The sequence below is a fragment of the Ovis aries genome, chromosome 24 (genome assembly GCF_016772045.2).
Source record: "Ovis aries strain OAR_USU_Benz2616 breed Rambouillet chromosome 24, ARS-UI_Ramb_v3.0, whole genome shotgun sequence".
Classification (NCBI taxonomy): domain Eukaryota; kingdom Metazoa; phylum Chordata; class Mammalia; order Artiodactyla; family Bovidae; genus Ovis; species Ovis aries.
The window spans coordinates 35,840,764-35,856,248 of record NC_056077.1 but is presented as its reverse complement, the minus strand read 5'-3'; the positions used below and the strand labels follow the sequence as shown (position 1 = coordinate 35,856,248).

Genomic DNA, 15,485 nt, shown 5'->3' with positions numbered 1-15,485 from the left:
CTTTCTCTACGTGCGAACCCTCAGTGCTGTATTTTAGACACACCCTTAAGTCTCTTCTCCGCGCGGCCACCAAAGTAATTGTCCCTGCTCTGCTTAGGGCTCTTACAGAGCTAATACAATCAAGTCCATGTTAACCGGCTGGCATGATATATTTGACGTCTCACCTATTGTTTCCCGCAAGTTTCCTCATAGATAAGAACTCTTCTCTTTAGATTGTTCGTCTCATTTGTGTTGATATCTTAACGCCATTGCCACTTTTTTTTTTTTTAATGCAGAGCGCAACTTCTTGCTTTTAACAGTTGCCCTCCCAAACAGGGTGATAAATTCCAAGAGTAGCTGGATTTGCAAAATATTCTTGAAAAAAGTACTTGAGTAGGTTTCTATCAGTAGAAACCAAGTTCCTCATACTTTGATAAAATTAGAATTTTATTTTTCCGAACAAAATATTTTATTACATAATCTGATTAACTCACACCTAGATGTTTTTCCAAGTCTTGTAAAGTCACCTGAAAGATTTATTTAAAAAAAGAAAGAAAGAAAACACGACGGTTCTTACATAAATTACTTATTACAAAGCTCTGATAAGACTCTAAATATAAAATAGATGAGTTTTATTTTTTTTTTCCCCACAACATTTTGAAAGTCTTAGGTTCTATATTTACGCTTGATCCAAAGAGCTGTAAATGTGGAGTAAATCTGCCTGAAGCTTTAGAGGAAGGAGGCATACTTTTAAAGGCTATCAGAAAGCCTAGATAGGAATGAACTCTGTGGTGTAAAATGACAGATGAGGTGTTGCTCACATCAAAGCACCAAGAACTTGCCTTTTGAAGTGGGAATACTTGGCAGACACAATATTTCCATTAGCTTTTAACTTTGGTAGGAAGAATGGCTCAGATCAGAAATGTAGAGAACTATTTACCTGATAAAGCAATTTAGAAGTCACAGTCAATAATATGTAATCTCTCCTTAACATTCGAAAGCAGAGAGGTTCCTCCTTCCTCATTTATTTAATTTCTTTGGTTTTGGTTTTTAAAACATAGATGCCTTCATTTTTCGCCTGAGGAAAGTACATTTGTTGCAAAAGCATCAGCCAAGGCCAGAATGATGCTGGGAAAGATTGAGGGCAGAAGGAGAACGGGGTGACAGAAGATGAGACAGTTGGATGGCATCGCTGGCTCAATGGACATAAGTTTGAGCAAACTCTGAGAGAGAGTGAAGGACAGGGAAGCCTGGCATGCTGCAGATCACTGGGTCACTAAGAGTCGGACACGACTTAGCGACTAAACAGCAACAAGGCCAAGATGTTCGTGTACTTCTCAGGAATCAGATGGGGAAGGCTGAAGTCAAGATCTAAAAGAACCATAATTCAGAATAATTTTGAGTGGTGCAAATGCAGTTAGTTACCTTTTCCATGGATATTGGAGCACTGCTCTCTTATGAACTTTTACATGTTCTCAGTTGCCAGCAAAATTCTACCTGTTGTTATAGCAATTTAGCCTACACTATGGATATAAGGATCTGCTGGTGTTCCAGAAAACATATAATGTCCAGGAACATTCCTGAACAATTTCAAGATATGGACATTCAAGTTATAATGTGAGTTGTAGTTTTCTTTACAACCAAGAAAGCTTCAGAATGCAACTCGGTCATTTGATTGGTTTCAAGAAATATGATGCTAGATCTATCCATGTGCCACATACTTGCAAACCATTTTCTGGGTGGTTTAGCTTCAAAAGTGGCTATTTGCCCTGCTGTTGTTGCTGTAGTTGTTGTTGCTTTACCAAGTTCCGTCTCAAAGGGTGGCACTCTTGGCTAGGTCCACTTGTGGAACTCATCTGCCCAGTTACATGGGACAGTGGAAAGAGCGGGGGCATGGGGTCCAGTTCTGAGCCACTTGCTAAGTCACCTTGACCTAGTCATTTGTCACTCCCCTCAAACCTACTCCTTTTCTTCCATAATGCCTCCTCTTTAGTCGCTCAGTCAAGTCCAACTCTGTGTGAACCCATGGACTGTAGTCCAGCAGGCTCCTCTGTCCATGGGATTTTTCCAGATAAGTGGAGTGGGTTGCCATGCTCTTCTCCAGGGAATCTTCCAGGCCTAGGGATGCCAGGTCTCCGGTATTGCAGGCGATTCTTTACCATCTGAACCACCAGGGAAGCCCCCATAATGCCTCAGTGAACAGCATAGGTGGTAGTCTGAGTAATGGCCCCCAAAATATCGGACGTGACTCCCTGTAATGCACGTATCCTGTAAATGATACTTTCCTTAGAAAAAGCATCTTTGTAGATGTGACTAAATTAAGGATCTTTAGGTGGGGAGATTATCCTGGATTTCGTGGGTGGGCCACGCACGAAACGCAATTAGAAGTGTCCTAATAAGAGTACAGAAGAGGGAGCTCTGAGTCAGGTACACAGGGGATTAGGCGATGTGAAGAAGGAGCCGAGAGAGATTTGAAGATGCTGGCCTTAAAGACTGGAGTGACGGCAGCTACAAACCAAAGAACGACGGCAGCCACCTCTACACTTGTCTGCCTTCTGATCCAGCCCTCATGCTGCAGTCAGAGGGGCTTTTCTACCATGGAGATCCTACATCCATCTGCAGTGATCATCCTTCAGTGGTGCCTCAAAGCCTGACTCCTTGGTCGGGTCTGAGAATCCCTTCCCCATCTGACCCCTTGTCTGCTCACCCACACACGTACACCCAGCCATCTCCATGCACTCCACCTCACTCACACACTCCACCTCACTCACACACTCCCTTCTCCATCCATGGAGTGATGCTCCCACACGTCTAGGCTGTTTCACGCATCTGTGGCTCCTCACATCTGTGATACAGAGAAAGGGATCTTTCTTTAACAGTATTTATTTATTTTTGGCCATGTCAGGTCTTACTTGCAGGATCTTTCATTGCTGCATGTGGGGCTGAGTGGCGGCACCTGGGGCTTAGTTCCCTGACCAGGGATCAATCCTGCATCCCCCGCACTGGGAGGTGGATTCTTAACCACTGGACCTTCAGAGAAGTTCTGATCAATTAGTATTATTGCAGCTGTTATGTAAAGATTTACTACAGTTTGAGTTAGTGCAATCCCCTGTTTGTGTTTCTTGCAAAAGTTCCAACTGAGAGCAGGCCAGGAAGAAGAAATTCAAGCTAGGCTTAAAATGTGCTCATGGATGATCCAGGCAGTTTACTCAAAAGTTTTGTTGTTGTTTAGCCACTAAGTCTTGTCTGACTCTTTTGTGACCCCATGGACTGTAGCCCGCCAGGCACCTCTGTCCATGGATTTCCCAGGCAAAAATATTGAAGTGAGTTGCCATTTCTTTCTCCAGGGGATCTTCCCCATCCAGAGAGCAAACCCACATCTCCTGCCTTGGTAGGTGGAATTTTTACCACGGAGCCACTAGGGAAGCCCTGATTTACCGGAACTGTCACTATCTGCCAATACCACTCTCTCAACCAGACTGCCCACACGGCTACATTTTATCCCTCTTCATTGTAAGAGTGAAATGCAGCCAAGCGTATTTATTCATCTCTTTTAAGTGTCTCTACTTTTCTTCCACTTTGAGTTGAAATGACATAGATTTCACTTTTGATCTACTTGTTTTTAGGTTGGCTATATTAAAAAATTCAGGAAGTAAAAATTATGAAAGAACAGTAATTCCCAAGATCACTAAAACACACTCACTGGTACAATAAACTGTAAACTCGCCGTATTTGGTTATTCTGAGCATAACTCTTTTAACCATTTTTATAGATTAGGTGTTATGACAGTATAACGTAGTTTTCCCCTGTATTACACAAAGTAATATTTAAGAAGTAAATTCCCCTAAGAAAATAAAAAACTTTTTAGAGACTGTATATGTATTCTACCATCCAATGTGATATGGTGTCCAGATAGCAAGGACATCAAAGTAAAAATAATCTTGGAGAGGTTAAATGCTAGTATTTTTCTAAAATGTCCTAGGCAATTGTGCAGATTAAGGAGTGAAAATCATATTTAAACCAATCCACGTGAATTAAACTATGGTCATACCATTGGACTATGACAGGTACAATTCCACAACTTTAATGACATGACATATGGAAGGAGGCCAAAAAAAAAAAAAGAAGAAACCACCTCAGTTTTTCAGCTCTTTGGAGAGATCTGGGGCAAAGGAATCAGAATTCAACAACAGGATTTCCTCAGCTGAACTAAGGATGGAGAACAGATGGTATGGAGGCAACTACCTGGCTGACTGGTCTTTGGGGCAAACAAGGAAAATGCCTTCTACAGCCAAAGGGCGATGAGAACCTTCTTTGGTGGATGGACTTCAGGCTCTGCACTGACATTAACTTCTTTGGGGATGTGGAAGCTTCCAGATGAAGGCCGGTCAGGTAATAATGGACATCTCTTCCCGGTCTCTGCTCTCGGACACTGAGTTGACTATGCTTCTTAAGTACTTTATGAATTCCATCCTGATCTCTTCCGGGTCGTCCTCGAGATTCGAGTGCACCAGCTTCAGCTTGTTCAAGGGTGGTGCTTAAAAAGGAAAATAATGTAATTAGGCACGAACTTTTAAAAAATGAATTAATTTAGCCACACCAGGTCTTAGTTGCAGCATGGGGGATCTTTGATCTTTCTTGCGGCATGTGGGATCTCTAGTGCCCTGACCAGGCATTGAACCTGGGCCCTCTGCATTGGGAGCATGGAGTCTTAGCCACTGGACCACCAGGGAAGTCCCTAGGCCATGAGCTTTAAATGAGGGGCTATCTCTAGCTCCAGAGGACCTGACTCTTCCAGGAGCCAATTTATTTAACTTTCCCAAGTCCAAAAATAAAGTGGGGCCTCCGTGACACATTTTCACAGAGAAAGTTTTCACTACCTCCGGCAATAGGCTCACAGCTCTGCAAGTTCAGGCCTTCTAGGTTCTTACACCAGAGAGGAAGGCATTTCTGAATTTTCTGAGTTGTTTTCCATGATTACTTTGACACCTCTCTCATGATCTATCGCATGCAGATTGGAGCTTAAAGGCAAGTCAGGAAAGAGTGTCCCTAATAGTATGGATGAGAGGTTAAAACCAGGGTTTTTTTTTCCCCCTCTTAGTGTCTGTCTGCTTTTACAGTGTCTGCATCCTGGCCTGGGTGGTACTAACTAACTTTTACAGGGTCTGAAGCCTAGCCTGGGTGGATCTACTAACCCGGCAATTCTGATTTACGTGGTGAGGAAAACAAATGGTGAGGAAACAGCAGGTGCTCACAAGCTGCACAGAGCTGTTGGCTTCTAAGGCACAGAGCAACATACAAATGCCCAGAGCATTTCAGACAAGAGCCAGAACTCCTGGCTCCTTACCCAAAGCTGGGTTTTCTTTGTCACTTCCGGAGCCTGGTTTGTGGTGTGCAATTAACAGACACTGAGTATTCTGTAAGAACTGCTGCTGGACGAAGCAGGAATACCACATCTCAATTTCCTTCAGGTGACTTGGGATGTCGGCGTTGAAGACGATCACCACTCCGTGAGAGTCCTTCATCAGGGCTGGCCAGCAAGACTCGAACCTGCATGGCGTGAAGGGTAGGTGGCTCTGGTTTCTGTGTCTTATTTTTAATTTTATATTGGAATCTAGTTAATTTACACTTAAGTTTCTGCCGTACAGCGAAGTGAATCAGTAATACATATACGTATGTCCACTTTTTTAAGATTCTTTTCCCATATAGGTCATTACAGAATATTGAGTTCCCTGTGCTAATACAGTAGGTCCTTATTAGTTGATCTATTTTATATATGCATGTTAAGTCGCTTTAGTTGTGTCCGACTCTGCGACCCTATGGACTGTAACTTGCCTGGGATTCTCCAGGCAAGAATAGTGAAGTACATTGCCATGCCCTCCTCCAGGGGATCTTCACGACTAGGGATGGAACCCGAGTCTCTTGTCTCCTGCATTGGCAGGAGGGTTCTTTACTACTAGTGCCACCTGAGAAGCCCCATTTTAGTGTGTGTATGTCAATTCCCATCTCTCAACTTATCCACCCCTCTTTCCCCACCTGGTAACCATAAGTTTGCTTTTTTACATATGTGATTCTATTTTGTAAATAAGTTCATTTGTACCTTTTTTTGGTAAGATTCCATATATAAACGACAGTTTGAGTTTCTAATCATGGACTTTGAAAATAATGTCTAAGCACTAATCATGGATAAATGACCTCTCACTGTATCATAACCCAGTCACTGACATTTCAAGAGCAATGCATGTCACCAGTCATTGATCAAGCCCCAGACACATGCTAGGAAGGGCGCTAGGCCTGAGTCCAAGGTGCCTGGTGGCCAGCTGACTTTTGAATCATTTGATGGAGCTAGTGCTCTAAAGGAAACGTACTTTGGATCGCCGCCACAATCCCAGAGCTCAAATTCACACCCTGTGCCTTTGTTGTTGCTGGTAACATGTGGGTTCTCGAACTCCAGGATCCTAGAGATAAGATAAGAGCAGCACCTCTCCTTAGCAACACTGTGCTTTGGGGATGCCACTGGCACCAAAGTCAGGAGGTGGGCAAGGAGCAGGGACTGTGTGGGACACGGGTTTTTCAGGGCTCACCTCACTCCTTGGGTTGGGTTGTATTCAGTGATGTCAGAAGATTCTGTCAGAAAGTTGGCCAAAACAGTTTTTCCACTCTATGAAAACAAAGACAGTAAAAGATCTCAGCCACTAAAAGAAGAGCAGAAAAGTCAACCATAAATAAGGCCTCCAATAGCCAGCTTGGACGCAGGTGGGATGGAGTAGAGGCCACGGCCACTCTGAGATCACCCAGGGCAACAGGCTCTCTCTGATTGGGCGGGCATGGCCCACTCTGGATTGTGGGGAGAACAGATTTCAGTACTGGCTCTGCTGCTGGGTGACTTTACTCACTCCCAAGCAGGGGGAATAGCTGGTTTAAAGGTACCAGGGCAGGAATGGATGTGACATGTTTAAGTAATAGAAAGACTGGTAAATTTGAAGAGCAGCAAGGGAAAGGGAGATACATAAAAGCAGAAATATATTTTGTGGTTGAAGCAAGATGATGGGTACTAGGACTCGTCATTCTTTCTCCCCTTGTATATGTTTGGGAATTTCCTTTAAAAAAAAGATACATCTATGCTTGTTTTGTTTTTCATAATTCTGAGCATATTGTTGTGACTTGTCTATTTAATAGTTGACGTCTTGGAGCGTTCTCTTTGTCAGTTTATTTGCCTTATTTTGTTTCACTCTTGCAGTATCTTCCGAAGTAAGAATGTACCTTAGTTTATTTAGACATTCTCTGATTGATGGGCACCTGGGGTGTTTCCACCTGTTCAATATTGTATAGATTCATGGGGAATGTGGATGGATCTTTAGCTTCAGGGTTTGAGAAATATAACTACTAAACTATAAGCTATGCACATTTTAAACCTTAATCATTTGATCTCAGAGAAAAATGTGTTATCAATTTATAGTCCCATCTACAAAATGCTAGAATACTCCTTTCCTTCAAAGTGCCCTAAGACTGCATGTTGCGTGCCTGCATGCTGGGTCGCTTCAGTTATGTCCGACTCCCTGCGACCCCATGGACTGGAACCCACCAGGCTCCTCTGTCCATGGTGATTCACCCCATAAGAATCCTGGAGTGGGTTGTCAAGCCCTCCTCCAGGGGATCTTCCTGACCCAGGGATTGAACCTGCATTAGCAGGCAGGTTCTTTACCACTAGCACTACCTAAGGAGCCTGACGGGCAAACAAGTGTCATCTTTTTGTTTTGTGTTCTTGTGACTCAAGTCTTGTCATACTTCTCAGCCAGTTGCATTTCTTATATACAGACTTTGCTAGATCTCTTGAGTTGCTTCTTACTTTCTTCACCGATTCTTAAACTTTCCTGTATGTTCTGCCTAGGAATCCTTCTTTGGTCAAGCATTTTGCTAATATATTCCCCTGGCTTTACCTTTGCCGTCATTTCTTCAATTTCTTCATGTTTGTATTGTGTTTAAGACGACCTTCCCTGACTCCAGATTAAAAACAGGTCTTTCCCTATATTCATCTGGGAACCATGTTCCCAGCGAGTGGTCCCTTGACAACCAGCATCCACAAAATGCAAATTCTCAGGTCCCTCCCAGACCTACTGAATCAAAACTCTGGGATAGGTCCCGCAAGTTGTACTTGTAACGGGCCTACCAGGCAATTCTGATGGGTGCTGAAGTTGGAGAGTTATTTATTTACAACATCCACAGTTGTTTTACGCATTTAGCTTTTCAGTCCATCTTAATTTTATTCTTGTGTACGATGTGACCTACACAGATAGATTTAATCCCCCGCCACCACCACCCACGTTAAAGGCTAGTTGTTCCAAGACCAGGTAATAGTTCAATCCTTCCTCCGGGTTTTCTTGCTCTGTTGATGTATTTCATTAGGGAAAGCCACAGGTGCAAAGGAAAGTCGTGAGATCTAGGCTCTGATCACAAACGCCACTCACGACCATGGGCCTTTGAGCCTCAGTCCAACAGGGTCAGGGTCTGGGAACGCCGAGATCCTGGTGACGCCAGCGTCACACAACAGGGTGGGCGCGGTGGGAACGGGCTCCTAGCTCCTGGGGGGTTCCGGGTGCCAGGCACAACCCCAGGGGCGATCTTGTGCCCCCACAGGCCCTGCTTGCCGCCCCGCCGGCCCCGGCCTCACCTCGCAGGGCCCCACAAAGAGGATCTTGGCCTTCAGCATCTCTGTCTGGGGCCCATTCAGGCGCCGCTCGAGCCCGCGTCGTAGTCTGGGCGGAGCGGAAGTCACTGCGCGGGTTGGCTACTTTCGTTCCCATGGAGACGGGAGCGGCCGCGGGGGCCGACGGGAGTGGGCGGGTTCTTGCCGGGGGCGGGGCTCCCAGAGGGCTCTGGGGTGGTCCTACGCCGGGCTGATGCGAGGCGTGGGCTTTGGGTTGGAAGAGGGCAACAAGGCAAGAAGGTAGGAGAGAAGCAGAAAACCCGGATGCAGGTTGGCTTCGGAGTGGGGAATCCCGTAGAGCTTGCGAGTCTGACCTCTGCTTGTGGGGAGGAGGTTGACTGCAGGTCCCCGATCTCCTTTATTCCTCCCTGTAACTCCCCGAGCTCAAACGGGTCAAGTAGCTGGTGAGGTGGGATTGGAACCAGGTATCTGACGCCTGTATCGCTCTGGCATGATACTGTCCATATTGAGAACGGATTTATCATATCCCTAACCCAATCTAGGAAAGGTCAGGGGAAAAAAACAACAACAACAACAACGAATCTCTAGGGGTCCCATCACTCACTGTCATTTGGATGATCTGGAAGAAACCAAAAGGCCCTGGCCTGACTAACTGATAGTGCAGGGGTCTGAAGGCATGGCTGCCACATTCAGTTTATTTTTGGTGAGGTTTATTTTAGGTCAGTGTATTTTTGTCTGTGCTGGGTCTTTGTTCCTGCGCGATCTTTCCTCTCATTGCTGTGAGCAGGGGCTATTTACTCTTTCTTGCAGTGGGATAGCGTCTCATTGGGGTGGCTTCTCTTATCATGAAACATAGGCTCTAGGGTCTCCACTTCAGTAGTTTCAGCTCCAAGACTCCAGAGCACAGGCTCAATAGTTGTGGAGCTCAGGGCTTAGTTGCTTGGCTGCATGTGGGATCTTCTCAGTCCAGGGATTGAACCCACATCTCCTGCATTGGCAGGTGAAGTCTTTACACTTAGCTACTAGGGAAGCCCCTTAGGGCAGTTTTAAATTACAGAACCCTCCAGAATTTTGAGTGAGGCCATGAAATTGTGTCTATATGGGGAGAGCGCCAACACAAAATATGTTAGTCCCCCGAAAGTGCTGTTGATAGTATGACAACAACAACAATAAAGCCAAAATAAGTCCAATACCAAACTGCCTTCTTTTGTAATACAGGGTGAAATGTAAAGAAGAGTCTACCTTAACTTTAAGATGTGGTACAGGTCTTCCTTGGCGGTCCAGTGGCTAAGACTCCATGCTCTCAAGGCAGGGGCTGGGTTCCATCCCTGGTCCAACAGTTGGATCCCACATGCTGCAACTAAGGATCAGCTAAAGATTCCACATGCGGCCAGGAAGACTGAAGATCCCAAGTGCTACAACTGGAAAGAAAAAAAAAAAAACTCAAAAAGATGTCATTCAATAAATACCTTTTGAATGCCTGCTGTCTTCTAGATATTGGGGATGTGCCTGTACCTCTTGAAGCTTTGATTCTAGTGGAGTAGATGGATATTAAGTAAAACAAACTGTCTACTCTCAGGCAGAGACAATTGTAGATATTGACAAGTGCTATGAATAAAAATAAATCACTAAAGAGTTAAACTTTCCAAGTGTGGCTCAGTGATAAAGAATCTGCCTGCCAAGCAGGAGGTGCAGGAGACATGGATTCAATCCCTGGGTTGGGAAGACCCCCTGGAGGGGGAAATGGCAACTCACTCCAGTATTCTTACCATGGACAGAGAAGCCTGGCAGGCCACAGTCCTGGGATTGCAAACAATTGGACAAGATGTAGCAACTCCACAGCAACAACAAAGGAGTTAAAGGGTGTGAAGGAGCCAATTTTGGATGGAGTAGTCAAGGCAAGACCTTGGTGCAGAGGTGACATTAGAACAGAAAACTAGGTGAAGAGATGTCTCAAATGAAGCATGTGAAAGATCTAGGGTAAGAACACTCCAGCAGAAGAACAAGGGCAAAGCCACTAAGGTGGAAACACATTTGGCATGTTCCAAAAATAGCCAGGAACCTGGCCAGGACCCCGGTGCAGGAAGAAATAGGGGGAGAGTGGTAGGAGAAGCTTTTGGAGAGACCGTGTCAGACTTTGGGAATTCATTCTAAGGGTGATTGGAAGCCTGTGCCAGGGTTGTGTTTGGCTCCATGTCATAGAAACTTCACCACAGCGACTTAACCAAATAAGGGATTTATTATTTTCTCACATAACCAGGAGTCCAAGGATGGGCATACAGGGGCTGAGGCAGCTGCCTTCTCATTCCTTTCCTGACATCTTTGTTATGGCTGCTCTCCTGTTGTATATTTGCTTTCTAGGCAGGAACAAAGAAGAGCAAAGGTCGAAAGATACAGAGTGGGGCTTTCCTGTAAAGCAGTGGACGGGAATCCGCCTGCAGTGCGGGGGACACAGGACCACTCTCTGGTCCAGGAGGATCCCACATGCCTTGGAGCAACTAGGCCCTAGAGCCCCAACTACTGAGCCCATGCTCTAGAGCCTGTGTTCTGCAACTGCTGAGCCCCTATGCCGCAAGGACTGAAACCCATGTGCCCTGGAGCCATCAAGTTGCAGACCCTGCTCTCTGCAACTAGAGAAAGCCCACGCGCAGCATCGAAGACCCAGTGCAGCTAGAATAAATAAATAGTAAATAGATGCAGTAGTGTGTACATATCAAATAAAGCCAAATGAACGTAAAAAAAAAAAAAACGATACAGAGGACAACAGACTCTACTTTTCTAAGGAAAATAGTGGCTTCCTTAGAATCCCTATCCAGTAATTTCATATGTCTCATTGGTCAGAACTGTGTGTCATGTGGCCTCCCTCACTGCAGAGGAATCTGGGAAATAGAGGTTGTAGCTTTGCCTATATCTCTTCCCAAGAAGTGGGGCACAGGATGGGAGTGAGGGTGGGCATGAGGATGTGGGGTTGGTATTGGCTAGGAAACTGGCCAGCCAAAAAAGTCATCATGGAGGATTCTGAGCAGTGGATTGACATGATCTGATTTATGTTTTAAAAGTGATCACTGGCTGCCGTGTTGAGCAAAGGGGTCAAGTATGACTGCACAGATGACAATTAGGAGGGTATTCAGGTAGCTTAAGAGTGAGATGATGGTGGTTTGGCTAGGGTAGCAGTGGTTGAATCTGCGACACGGTTTGAAGGTAGAACTAACAGGAGCTGCTGACAGATTACGTGTCAGGGAAAGAGGAGTTCAGAATGAGTCCCAAGACATTTATTCATGTGGTTGCGTGAATAATGTGCCATTTCCAGACTTGGGAAGGCTGGGGGAGGATTTGTGGTGGGAGATTAAAAGTTCTGTTTTGGTTGTGTTAGTTTTGAGATGGCCATTAGTTGTTGAGGGAAAAATGGGAGATAAGATTCTGTACCCAATGGGTAAGATGAGGACTGGAGCTTGAATCTGATGAGATATCAGTCAGCATGTGGAATGCCATTGAAGCCACGGGCTGGATGAGAACAAGTAGAGGGTAAGTGTCGGCAGAGAAGATAAGGGTAGACGGAGAGTTCCCTGGGACACTCTGCTGTTTAGAGGAGACTCTAGTAAAGAAAGCTGAAAAAGAATGTCCAGAGAGGCAGGAAGAAAACTAGGAGGGCATGACATAGTGCAAGCCACGTCAGGACTGTATTGCAAGACAGGGAGTGATCCATTTTGTCTGGTGCTGGCGAGAGATCCAGGGAAGTCAAGGAAGGTGAAGAATTGGCCATTAGATGTAGTGACAGTCATGGATCACTTTTTAAAGCTACTTTTCACTTAATATCTTTGAACATATGAACACACACACACATACTTTTATCAAAATGGCTAAATGTGATCATGTATTTCCTTTCATTTGAGGTAACCTTTTTTTTCTTTGTTTGGCTCCCTTGAGCTTCCCTGGTGGCTCAGATGGTAAAGAATCTGCCTGCAATGCAGGAGACCTGGATTTGATCCCTGGGTCGGGAAGATCCCCTAGAGAAGGAAATGGCAACCCACTCCAGTATTCTTGCCTGGGAAATCCCATGGACAGGGGGAGCCTGGCGGGCTGTAGTCCATGGAGTCAAAAAGAGTTGGACACAACTGAGCTACAAATACTTTGGCTCCCTTACCTCACCTTTGACCTCCCCTTTTCCCTCCATTCCTCTTGAAGTTTTCATTCTAGTGAAGAGATAGACAAAGAGTAAACTCCCAGTGGAGAGGCTGTGATTGCACCCTGGGGTGTATCCTTCACTGGTTTTCTCCATACATCTCATACATCCCCATTCTACAAGACTCTAAGTACATAGAGACCCATAACAGGTTGCTAAAAGGTGACTCCAATTTTGGCTGAGGCTTTAAAGTCTGACAGCAGGTGTTGAGTGTCTCCCAGAGTCTAGTCCATTCTATAGAACTTATGTTACCTGGAAGTTATCAAAGTGTCATGAGGTTGCAGAGGGAGAGAGAGAGAATTTCTTTGGAGAGCGTGCTGTTTGCTCATCTCGGGTCAAGTGAGAGATGGGGCTGCAGAGAACTTGTTCCCTGGCATTTGGACAGCCCTTGTTTTCTTTCCTTTTAAAAATTATTTATTTATTTATTTTTGGCAACACTGCCTTTGTTGCTGTGTGCGGACTTTCTCCAGTCGCGATGAGCAACTCTATCTAGATGCTGTGCGAGGGCTTCTCATTGCTCTGGGCTCTTGGGTGTCAGTAGTTGTGGCATGTGGGCTTAGTTGCCCCAAGGCATGTGGAATCTTTCTGGACCAGGGATTGAACCCCTCCCTGTTCCCTGCATTGGCAGGCAGACTCTCAACCACTAGACCACCAGACAAGTCCAGCCCTCATTTTCCAAGTGCACCTTTGGAGATGATGTGCTTGAATTCTTAGTTTGGGGTTCTGGAGGAGGAGGAGGGATGTATTCTCAGTTGATGAAAAAATGAAGATGAAGTGGAAATAACCTGGATGGAAGGACTTTGTATTCTGGGTGCGAATTAATTTGACTGAAATAACAAAATCCTATTCTAATGGCAACAAGACAGTATGAAAGTTGACAGTCTAGTGATGGTATGGTGGCTGAAAAATGGCCTCATGGACCAGGATCTTTATACCTTTGTGTCTCTGCTTTCCTAAGGTTTAGTCTTTGTCCTCAGGCTTGTTACCTCATAGTCGCAAGGTGGCTGCTGTGCCTCCAGGCATTATGCTCGCAATTAAAGAAAGAAGAAGGAAGAACAAATGGCAATTAGGAAGGTATTCAGGTAGCAAGATGATGGTGGTTTTCTCGTTGAGTCTGCACTCTTTAAAAAAGTTAATATTATTTGATTATAATTTAACTATAATAGATTGTAAGTCTTTTGAGTTTTGGGCAATGCATAGACTCAAATACATTTACCATCCTACCACCTTACTCAAGTTACTGAGCATTTCCATTACCCCGAAAGTCCCCTCATGGTTCTCTGAAGTTGACTTTTTCCTACCCCTGGTCCCCAGAAAACTGTTATACTTTTTGTCGCTATAAATTAGTTTGCCTGTTCTAGAATTTTATGCAAACAAAATCACAGAACATTTACTCTTTTGTGTCTGGTTTCTTTCACTTAGGATAATATTTTTTATATTTATCCATATTGTGAGTATGAATAGTTCATCCCTTTTTTATTGCTGAGTTGCATTTCATGTATAATTATACCAGGACTTCTGAATCTGTTCACCTGTTGATGGTGAATTTGGGTTGGGCTGTTTCTAATTTGAGCCTATTATAAACAGAACTGCTAGAAATAGAACTTTGTGTGGACACATGTTTATATATATGTTGGGTGAATACTTAGGAGTGGAATTGCTGTGTAATATGGATATATATTTGTATTTATATGTCTGTATCTATGTCTGTATCGGTGCCTGTGTCTACATCTCGCACACACATAGCCTCTCTTGGTTCCTGGTTTCCTGTTTTTCTCTTTTTTAACTTTTTCTCTTATATTGGAGAATAGCCAATTAACAGTGTTGTGACAATTTCAGGTGTACAGCATAGGGACTCAGCCATACAGTATCTACGTATCCATTCACCCCCAAACTCCCTTCCCATCCAGGCTGTCACACAACATTGCTGATTTCCTGTTTTATTCAGTTGGTTATACTCTGTTATTATTATTGTTTAATTTTGATGTTCCAGTTGTCCTTCATTTGGTCACTGGGGGCCGCATGAAACAGGCCCTTTGGACTACCTCTCTCCTTCTCTGAGCTCTGCCTTACTATTTTAGCACCATGACATGTTCCCTAGTGCTTATTTTGCTAATACTACTTCATAACCATCAAATATTACACACATTCTTTTGTGTGTATTAAAAAAAAATTAAAAGTCCAGGGAACCTCAAAAAAGTTGTTTCTTTTTGCACCTGAAAAACTGAGGGCAATATTGGACCACCCTCCTGGCTTTTGGGGCCTTAGATCTCTGGGTGGGGCTTTGGGAGAATCAATGCCCAGCACTTGGGTAGGCGCTGAGTTTCAGGGATGCCGCTGTACCGTACCTCCCCACCCAGGGAGCTCCAGTCTAGGTACGGAGACCGTCCTGTCTAGTGCTTTTTATCTATTCTTTAGCAAATATAATCATCTCATTTTAATTCACGACTGGAGCCAGTATTAAAAGGCAAGTGGTGAGTCCATACCCTAAACTGATGTCAGGGAGGAGGCAGGAACCACGAGGCTTTACAGCAGTTCTCCTTTCTGTGTGAAGAGACTCTATGCCTCCTCTGTGTGCAGAAATGGCCTTGCCTCTCCATCTGCACCAGCTGTGTCGGGTCCTGAGCCAGGGCTTCCTCAGCCTCTGTGTTTCCT

At 44.7% G+C, this 15,485-nt stretch overlaps 1 protein-coding gene and 1 long non-coding RNA gene across 3 annotated transcripts; one reads left to right on the top strand and one right to left on the bottom strand.

Annotated features, from left to right (window-relative positions):
- Positions 1 to 4,047: 4,047 nt before the first annotated feature.
- On the bottom strand, positions 4,048 to 8,737 carry IFT22 (intraflagellar transport 22). 2 transcript variants are annotated; one of them, XM_004020991.6, is made up of 5 exons: positions 8,651 to 8,737; positions 6,564 to 6,640; positions 6,348 to 6,437; positions 5,327 to 5,529; positions 4,048 to 4,516 (listed from the first exon to the last, which is right to left on the bottom strand). In XM_004020991.6, the coding sequence occupies exons 1-5, from the start codon at positions 8,687 to 8,689 to the stop codon at positions 4,368 to 4,370; spliced, it is 558 nt and encodes a 185-aa protein (XP_004021040.1). In that variant the 5' UTR covers positions 8,690 to 8,737; the 3' UTR covers positions 4,048 to 4,367. The 2 variants fall into 2 exon arrangements, with proteins under 2 accessions (XP_004021040.1, XP_004021041.1); XM_004020992.6 differs by lacking the exon at positions 6,348 to 6,437.
- Positions 8,738 to 8,857: 120 nt separating this feature from the next.
- Positions 8,858 to 10,296, top strand: LOC105607855 (uncharacterized). Its single transcript, XR_001436676.3, has 2 exons — positions 8,858 to 8,926; positions 9,866 to 10,296. It is a non-coding gene; the product is annotated as an uncharacterized LOC105607855 (long non-coding RNA).
- Positions 10,297 to 15,485: the final 5,189 nt, after the last annotated feature.

What these genes read in the sequence shown, in the direction of transcription:
- IFT22 (XM_004020991.6), bottom strand. Translation starts at nt 8,689, where the DNA reads ATGCTGAAGGCCAAGATCCTCTTTGTGGGGCCCTGCGAG. An exon ending in AACCCAACCCAAGGAGTGAG is followed by an intron (nt 6,438 to 6,563) that starts GTGAGCCCTGAA and finishes TCTTATCTCTAG; the next exon opens with GATCCTGGAGTTCGAGAACC. An exon ending in CAAAGAAAACCCAGCTTTGG is followed by an intron (nt 4,517 to 5,326) that starts GTAAGGAGCCAG and finishes TTCCTTTTTAAG; the next exon opens with CACCACCCTTGAACAAGCTG.